At 43.2% G+C, this 9,968-nt stretch overlaps 1 protein-coding gene across 1 annotated transcript; it reads left to right on the forward strand.

The window, feature by feature from the left end:
- The first annotated feature begins 3,645 nt into the window (after positions 1-3,645).
- Positions 3,646-9,449, forward strand: LOC119308773 (ferrochelatase-2, chloroplastic). Its single transcript, XM_037584917.1, has 9 exons — positions 3,646-3,859; positions 4,707-5,040; positions 5,606-5,749; positions 5,946-6,047; positions 6,405-6,508; positions 6,591-6,717; positions 7,722-7,874; positions 8,106-8,206; positions 8,718-9,449. Exons 1-9 carry the CDS (start codon positions 3,786-3,788, stop codon positions 9,031-9,033), a joined length of 1,455 nt encoding a protein of 484 aa, XP_037440814.1. The 5' UTR covers positions 3,646-3,785; the 3' UTR covers positions 9,034-9,449.
- The last annotated feature ends 519 nt before the right edge of the window (positions 9,450-9,968 follow it).

Consider the following 9,968-nt stretch of genomic DNA (forward strand, 5'->3'; position numbering starts at 1 on the left):
GTTCATGGGACGTCACCGAGCCGAACGTGTGCAGATCGCGGAGGTACCGTACTTTTGGTAATAGGATCGGTCAGATCATGAAGACGTACGACTACATCAACCGTGTTGTCATAACGCTTCCGCTTATAGTCTACGAGGGTACGCGGACAACACTCTCCCGCTCTTTGTTATGCATCACCATGATCTTGCGTGTGCGTAGGAAATTTTTGAAATTACTGCGTACCCCAACACTTTTCCCCCTTTCCTTCCTCCTTCCTTTTCTCCCTCCATCCACCACATCCAGTGGCAGAGAGGGACGCGACTGCACTCCGGCCGCCGGCGACGGCAGCGAGCTGCGCCAGCGCGAGCCCCCCTTCCCTTTCCATTCCTCTTCTCAATCCACCTTTTTTGTGACAGAGAGAGACGCGAGACGTGTTGCGCCTCCTCTGCTCCACTCGCGCCCGATGGACGACGATGGAATGGTGGCGCCATTGTCGACCCCTTCGCCGGTCACGCGTTCCCCTTACGATGAGCGCGCCACCGTCGAACGGTTTGGCCGTGGTGCCCTTTGCCCCCACGGGGTCTGTGGAAACTTCGGCATCCGATCCGAAACATGGTAAGGGGATGGGCGGATCTCATCTGTTTCTACCCGAAAAACTAATCCTAGATAGCATATGATACCATTGTTAGGACCATCGGATCGACTAGGCTAGGGTTTCGGAGTAGATTGAACTATCTATAGTCTGTCTATGATCTGTTTGTGTGTATACCTTAGCGTTTCGGCCATCGCTGGTTCGTCGATGAAGGTCTGCGCACGGGCAGCTACGGTAGGTGTAGGGGTCGACGGTGAAGTGCGGTAAGGCGTTGTGGAGCTTCCCATCGCTGTCCGGCTTTCCTCGATCGATGAGGTTAGGGAGGTGGGCGATGGTTCTATTTTGGCGCACATGCCCTAGTGGCCCCACCTCCCTCTTATAGCCGGCGCGACAGGCGCCCACAACCCAGTTGGGTTGGGCTCCCCCAATCAGGGAGCGAGTCAAGGGTCCAATGGGCCTTTGGGCCCATTAGTGGAAAGATCAATACTAACACTAATCTCATCAATTAATGACAACCTTTTTGAGAAAATTAGTGAAGATGAATTGCTAAAAATGACTTGCAATTGGGAAGAGGTAGATACATTCCCTGCATTATGTAAATGCCCTCTGGCAGTGCAATTGTGGGAATGCATGTCAACTGTTTGGCGTTTACCACAGCTAGAGGAAATGAAGAATACAAGCACTGAATGGCTATTGGAGGCACTCCATGCACTTCTTGAGATTGATAGGTGCATGCTAATGATGACACTATGGCGGGTATGACATAAACGTAATGAAGTGACTCATAACAAGGATACGTTGCCGATGGATGTGTCCAAGCGTATCCTGATGAGCTACTTGGACTCGCTCTTATCACTTAAGTACTCGGACGAGGATTTGTTAAAGGGGAAGCAAGTGGTCTCATGATCATCTATATGAACCACTTGTGATATCACCTACACCTCGGTGCATCCCATGGGTGTTGCCAATGGAGGGCTGGACTAAACTCAACACAAATGGTTCTTGGTCAGTTGATGGAAGTGCAGGAGTTGGTATGGTACTCCAGGATAATATGGGTCAGATCATTTACACATCATGCAGGGAGATTTTTCTCCTGCAGAAACGCTTTGAAGCGGAGCTTAGTGCATGTATGAAGGGGCTTTCAGTTGCCATTCAGAGACGGAGTTGCCTATTCATGTGGAGATGGATTCCCAACAAGCTGTGAGCATGGTGATTGATGAGTCAACTGATAGATCGATCTTCTCTTCACTGGTGAAGGAAATCAAGCATCTCAGGAGTCTCCGTAGAATTACATTTAATCATGTTCATCATAGTCAGAATAGTGTTAGCTATTTTTTGGCTAAGTTTGCTAGAACTCAGAGTAGAACTGTCATTTGGCTTAACTCTGTCTTGTCAAATCGCCCCCGCATCGCTCGCTAGGGCGGCTCGGGTGGCCACCTAGTGCCGCCGCCAGCAACGGATCTTCCTGTGCCTCTCCTCCTTTCCGCTGCCGGTTGGCGCCCCATGGTTTTGCCCTGGGTGGCCGACGGTGGTGGCGTGCCTTCGTCCTTGTCGTCTCGCATCCCTTGAGGCTACCAGCAGCAGATCACTCCCATCTCGCTCATGTTGTACGGGTGGAAGCCGTCCTCCACCGTTCCCCGGGGCAAGATGGTCGTCGCTGCAAAGCGTAGGTGCAGACTCTAGCGACAGAGCGCTTGGTTCGAGTGCTCTGCCAGATCGGGTACGGATCTAGCGACATTAGCATCAACGCGCCTAATCTATCGATCTAGGAGTTGGTCCTTGCCGGCCTGCCTTGGTCCCGAGCTCATGCATCTTCGGGTCCGGATTGGGGCAGGGCATGCTCGGGGTCGGTGGTCGCTCTGATCCTTCCATGGCAGATCAAGGTGGTTCCTTGGGCTAGCTCGACTGTGATAACAACTATGTGTGGGAATCACTTCGGCCTGTGGTGGCGGTCTCATTTGTGGATTGTGGTCTCCAATGAAAGATTTTGTGAGAGTTTCATCTCTGCAAACCGATGGTCGACTTCGGCGGTGAGATGCAAACTACGTATGAAGTCTTGATGCAGAGAGATGGTTGTGCGGCAGCGGCGGTACATCACAGGTAGCTGCTGGGATCGCGGAAAAGTGGTGGCGACAACACATGAGTGACTTCGATGGTGGTGCTACTTGAGCACCCGGTGTCGAGCTCCGGGTTGAAAGTCTAGGTCTGACCCAATTTGGGTATACCTGGCAACGGCGATGTTTTAACGTCGTTACCTTGTTGAAGGCATTGTGCGGAATGCTCAGACTGATTCTTCAGGGTGAAAACCCAGATTCTAGCCTTGGGTTGTTGGATCCGGTGACGGCGACGCTTGAGTGTTGCTCCCTTACTGAAGGCGTTACTGTTGAAGAATCTAGTTGTCCGTGTGGTGTCATGAGATGATTGGTGCAGATATGGTCATTGTTCTAGTTTGCTGATTGTGGATCTGATTGCTTTGGTTTTTTCTCGCCTACACATAGCTTTGGTCATATCTGACTTTGCTATTTGCCGGCGTGTTTTTGTGTGTGAGTTGGTGTTGGTTGTGTGCATCCTAGTTATGCAGAGACCGGGTGTGTACTTATTGTGTTTGTATCCTTTTGATGCTTCATTTTGAGTCAATAAAATCTATCCTTTATCGGAAGAAAAACTCTGGCTTGTCAGAAGTTATTGAGCTTTGTAATGCAGACCGTGGCATTGATCCCACTTGAGTAAGTTCACCCGCAAAAAAGAAGATAAAAATGACTTGCTGCCCTGTTTTAGTACTTACTCCCTTCGTCCAATGAATATATGGTGCTAGATACATCCATTTGATGGACAAAATTTTCCTGATGAAGGGAGTATTTCTATGGGCTCATATGATGTGTGCATAGAATTTTTTAATATATTTCCATGTTTTTCTTTCTTGTTAAAATTTCATGTACAAAAAGCAAGTGAAACCTGCTTCAAGATTAGCGCGCGGTGGGATCCGGTGCGCCCAGCTCCGTGCGGGGCCTACAGCCTCCGTGGAAGAACGTGAGCGAAGGAATGGGCGAGGGAGAGGGTAGTTGCCGATTCGCTGCCGTATTTGACCCAGACTGAGAAGCGAAGAAACTTTGATTCCAGAAAGGGTGAGGAGAGAGGGGAAGAAGACGCCAGAGTCGCAAGCCGCTGCAGATCTCCTCCGTCCTCCGCGCTCAGCCCTCCCCTTTGTCCTCCATGGAGTGCGTCCGCTCCGGGGCTCTTGATCTGGGGCGCTCCGGGAAATTCTTGGGGAAGAGCGGCTCCACGACGTGAGTGCCCTTCGCTTCTCGCCGTTCATGTGTTTGTCTCGTTCTTTTTAATATCTGATCGCTGATCTGGATGGCGGGCGTGCTGCCGCCGGCGCGAACTAGATTTCGGTGGGGGGTTTCGGTTTTTGTTATGGAGCTGTCGCGGTCGCGGTCGCTAGAATTTTGTGATGGTTCAGTTGTTATCTGGCACCGAAATCGGATTAGCCCCGCTGTGCGCCCGTTGTGTCAAAACTAAACCCAATGTAAAAGAAAATGTGCACTTGCTACAATGTTCTTTTTTTCTGGAGTGAGGATCTTGTGGCGAATCCTGGAATCAGTTAATTGTCTGGAGCTCCTGAAACCTGTAAGGGAAGCAGTTTTTTCATTTCTGAACATCCGTGGAGCAGCACAGTTTGAACACATGATGGAGTAAAATTAATGTTTGTTTGGAACTGCCAAAATCAAACTGTCTTATTAGAGGTGACTCTACCTAGAGACAGGTTTATGGATCAAATGGTTGTCAAGAATGCTCAGAGTGCTAATGGTCTGTAAGAAAGTTGATTAATCCTGAAAATATGCACTGTCCTGTTGATTGTGTACAGCACATAAATTCATGAGTTTATAAGACATGATTTCTGAGATATATTTGATCAATTAGTGATTAATATTGCTTAAAGAAATCTACGGTCAGTAGATAGTCTGAAGTGAATTTGCGATAAATTTAGCATAATGTTGATAGATTGATCTAGCTTCTGATTGCATTTTGAGATGTGCTGAAGTTTATACTCACATGATATTTCCCCTGGAGAAATACAGTGTAACTTTTGTTTTTGTTGTGTTATTTTGTTGACTGTGCTACCATTGACAGGTCATGTGGTAAAGTCAGATGTTCTACAAACCTTGCTGGTTCTACCAAATGCGAGCAAAACTTGCATGGGAAGGTTAAACCCTTGCTGTTGTCAGCAAGTGGAAAAGCAAGGGGAACCTCTGGTTTGGTTCACAGAAGTCCGGTACCTAAACATCAGCACCATCTTTCTGTGAGATCCACCTCTACCGATGTATGCACTACTTTTGATGAAGATGTCAAAGGTGTATCTTCACATGCTGTTGAGGAAAAGGTTGGAGTGCTCTTATTAAATCTTGGTGGTCCAGAGACCCTCAATGATGTTCAACCATTTTTGTTCAACCTCTTTGCTGATCCAGTAAGTGATCATACCACATGCTTAATTTCCAATGCAACTTCCCATGTTCCTTGCTAATTATGTGTAACCAATGATTAATTCTCTTAGTTAGGTTTACCCCCTCAGAGGATTTGTTTGACGAATAGAGATTAACTTCTTTAGATACATGGGATTTTTTCTTAGGAAGGATCATGTCCTCCCTATAAAGGATTATTTCATTATTTGGATAAGGATAGACTAGAACTGTTCGCTTCGAATTGAAACAGGTTTAAGTTCAAATTCTCTGTTCATCTGAAGAGATTGAGTAGATCATGGTATATTTGAAGAAGCCCTAAAAGGGAGAGCCATGCATCATTTTGGATGAGATAATAGAGAATTAAGTCTCTAGCTAGAGTATAAGGCTCATCATCCTAGTCTATGGCCTCTTGTTTATCACAAGTCATGTTATCTCTGGCTGTCCTTTGCATGGTAGTTATCCCAATGCGAACCACATAGCCCTATCTGTTTCTTAATTATCTTGTGTTATTGTTTGATTTCAGTACTTTCAACTGGGTAATTCAGTTTTGACTTTATAATTGTTACCCAGGATATCATCCGACTCCCTAGGCTGTTCAGGTTTCTTCAAAGACCACTGGCCAAACTTATTTCTACTTTTAGAGCTCCTAAGAGTAAAGAGGGGTATGCCTCAATTGGTGGTGGATCACCTCTGCGGAAAATTACCGACGAGCAGGTAAAAGTTCATCAGTCTAACCACACTCTGTTTTTTTGTGTGTGTGTTTAACAGCTATGTAGTTGTGATTCAGCAGCTTTGCCACAAACTCGTTAAACTCTGTAACTTTCACCATAGTTGCATATATCATATTCAGTATTACTTGTTTTAATAAAATAGATTTATCACATTCTTAGCTGAATTACTTTATCTTCAGGCAAATGCTTTGAAGGTTGCACTAAAAAGTAAGAACTTGGAAGCAGATATATATGTTGGAATGCGGTATTGGTACCCATTCACCGAAGAAGCCATCGATCAGGTTAGACCTCCTCCCTAATCGATTTTAAAGGCCTTTAATCCTTTTGTTCTTCCTGTAAGTGGCAACAATAGTTTCTTGGTCTTTTTGTTCAATTATTATTTTTCTGTGGTAATTAATTAACTCATATGATTGTTCTAGATTTATATCTCATCGTCACCATCCATCTTATTTTCATTTTAATATGATTTTGTTTTACTTTTGTTGAATCTAACTATGTAATTTTTTGTATGTTCTTGACTATCTTGCAACATGTATTACATTTTTAGGGACAAGAATTTTGTACTTTGGTTTTATCTAAGTGATTTCCAATTTTTTAACAGATGTTTACTGTTTTTCTACTATTTTGATTGATGATAGATTAAGAAGGATAAAATTACAAAGCTTGTGGTTCTTCCATTGTACCCTCAATACTCCATATCAACAAGCGGGTCTAGCATCCGCGTTCTCCAAAACATTGTCAAGTAGGCAATTACCTTCTTTAATGAAACCTCATTTTTCAGACTATGTAGAACCTGAAAATCTGATATGGCGGCATTCGTGCAGGGAAGATCCATACTTTGCTGGCTTGCCAATTTCCATTATTGAATCTTGGTACCAGCGTGAGGGCTATGTGAAATCAATGGCTGACTTAATTGAGAAGGAACTATCAGTTTTTACGAATCCTGAAGAGGTTTGCACATCCCTTGTTTTTGCTTCTGGGTTGTATCATTAGTCGTTGTTGATCTGTAGGATTAGTTGCAAACTTGCAGCATAGCCATTCGGTGTGCTGTACATTCTTTCATATAGAAATTTCCTTGGGCCTGTGCTTTGGGAATTTTTACAGGCCCCTGCCTCTGGAGTCTGGACAGTAAGTTGTAATTAAATCATTAGATGTATTTGTATTTATAGTCTCAGCATAACCATTACCCCATCATTTGAGAGAATAGCATACTGCATTACTTGCCAGCAGGGGTGGAGCCACATTGAGGTCAATGGGGGCCACTCAAATTTTGATATTCCAATAAAATCTGTTTATATTTTTAGGAAAAATGCGTCAGTTTTTGAATTTTTGAGAAAATGCCCCCACTCGAGTAATTTGCCCCGCTCAAAATACTTGAGTGTCCGGCCCTACTTGCCAGTATTTCTTACTGAATTGGGTGGAAGTGGTACTTCAACTACTTCTAACTGAATTGAGTAGAAATGAGGAATATAACTATGAGTTTGTACTAGAGAATGCAGATCGACTCAGTCACTAGCTTAGCATCCACTTATTTTTGCCAAATACTGAAGTATGCTAGGCACTTGAAAAATGATCTGCAAAGAGATATATGCAGCTAATTTAGAGCAGTATTCTGATGAAGTAATCGTCAAAACAATACTGTGATCTCAATGTAACATTCTTAGCAGATGTTGTACACTACAATATTTCTGGTTATTTGGATAGATTTAAGCGGTAATACCTACAAAAGTTATTCTTCTGGTTGAGCACAGGAGAGCTATGTCAGTAGACTGTTTGTAAAAGACCTGCAATATTTAATGCTTTATAACTTCTATGGACTTTTGAGTGTGAATAATGTTATAAGTTGAAGAGTATTTTAAAATCTGAAATGAAATGTATTTTGCAAGTGCAATTTTGTTGAATAAATAACGAATAGAAGGTAATATCATTCTGACGTTATGTTTTATAATTCACAGGTTATGATATTCTTCAGTGCACATGGAGTACCACTTACTTATGTTAAGGATGCTGGAGATCCATACAGAGATCAGATGGAAGACTGCATTGCTTTGATCATGGAGGAGTTGAAATCCAGAGGAACCTTGAATGACCATACTCTGGCTTACCAGGTAAGGAGAAATGATGAATAAATACTTATCTTGTAATCACTGTTAAGGGTTATGAAAGCATTTTGTAGGAAATTTCAAGGATATAAATGTTATACTTTTGTACTTAGAAGCTAGAAACCAAATTTTGACCATAATACCCTACAAATCTACATGGTGGAAGACATCGCACAGTTTTTATTTCTCCTTTTCTTTACCTAATGCTCCCACATTAACCTTTCTGCGCAATGGCAGAGTCGCGTGGGACCAGTTCAATGGCTTAAGCCATATACTGATGAAGTTTTAGTTGAACTTGGTCAAAAGGGTGTAAAGAGTCTCCTGGCTGTCCCAGTAAGGTAATCATCAACTTTTTATACTATACCAGTTCAGTATTTTTAGGACAACAATAAGGGTTTTTGATGCAGCTTTATCTGTTTTCTTTGGTTTTGTGTACTTCTGTTCACACTGATCACCGGAACCAATTTCAAGTGCATCTGTTACTCTTTCTGTAGCAATATTTCCTACTATTATAATATCATCATCACTTTACCAGCCAGCTCTATTTTATCTTAATTTAGCATTTTGTGTGCTTATGTGAATTCTACCTGAACATCATGTACCTGTCTGCTGCTTGCTTATTGTGGTGTTGTTTGTGTTTATTGCGTTGGTGTCATTTGCCGTATCTGTCAATATTAATATGTCAGTGGCCATTTTCGAACCACAATTTTGGTTTCATATATGTTTATCTAAGTTGAAGCTACATCTTCAAGTCATGCACAGTCCAAAGTACATCTTCAAGTCTGTTTTTTTAACTCCATGCGACCCTCTTTCGACTACGCTTACATCATTTGCTAAATTCAAATCCAGCTTCGTGAGCGAGCATATCGAGACACTGGAGGAAATCGACATGGAGTACAGGGAGTTGGCTCTAGAGTCGGGCATTGAGAACTGGGGCAGGGTTCCAGCTCTTGGATGCACTTCATCCTTCATCTCGGATCTCGCTGACGCTGTCGTCGAAGCCCTTCCCTCTGCCTCCGCGATGGCGACCAGAAAGGTCAAGGATACTGACTCTGACATGGACATGATGCATTACCTGACCAAGATGTTCTTTGGCTCGGTCCTGGCCTTCTTCCTGCTGTTATCACCGAGGCTAGTTTCCGCTTTCCGGAACACTCTTCATTGAGCTGCTTATTTTTATCGATGCTCCGTGGGTAACCATTTTGGCGATTGTAACTAGAAACCATATAGATTTGCTGTTGAATAATTTATAATTTGTTTTTTTTGTGGTAGACTGCCATGATAATAACAAGATAATTTCTGGGCGAGAAAGAAAGGCAAGAGTTTCAGTTCAACCAGTAGTGGAGGTTTCCTCGGTCTAGTCGCCTAAGAGCCCCCTTCCTTTTCTAGTTAGTTGAAAGAAAAGCATTGTTTTTCACTTATGTCTTGCCAATAACCTAGCGACAATGTCATAGGTACTTCATCTTTCTATAAAAACTGGGGGCACATGGTGAGTAAGCATTTACCCGTTGTATGAACGAGTCATGTACCACCTGCATGTATAATGGCAGATGCTTATATACTGGTGCTTAAAGGAGTATATGGTCACATCGTTGAACATGTATGTTACTCCCTCAGTCCCATAGTGTAGTGTCAAAAAACGTCTTACATTATAGGGACGGAGGGAGTAGTTTTGTTTAATCTTCTGCGAACCTCTCTTTAGGTTCTTATATAAATAATTATATTCCCCGTTAATTAGTGCTAGTTTTAATGTATGCATAATGACTTGTTGAGCACCAATCTGTAATCAAAGATTTACTCCCTCCGTTTCAAAATAGATGACCCAACTTTGTACTATCGTCATCTATTTTGGAACGGAAGGAGTATATGCTAACTAAAACCATGACACTTATGGATCGAAGTGGGTATAAAACAAGGACATTGGCTAGCGTTATGACAGTCTGACATTCGCTTTTTTTAGAACCGTTCGTCAAGGCATTTTATTCATTTTGACGGATAACATCTGTTTGCAAAACGTCAACCGTCAATCTGACGTTCCCTGGAAACAAAATCCGCAGCTGGATTGATTCTTGATCGCAAAGAAAAAGAGACGTAGCGTGT

Source organism: Triticum dicoccoides, chromosome 5B (assembly GCF_002162155.2).
Source record: "Triticum dicoccoides isolate Atlit2015 ecotype Zavitan chromosome 5B, WEW_v2.0, whole genome shotgun sequence".
NCBI classification, from domain to species: Eukaryota; Viridiplantae; Streptophyta; class Magnoliopsida; order Poales; family Poaceae; genus Triticum; species Triticum dicoccoides.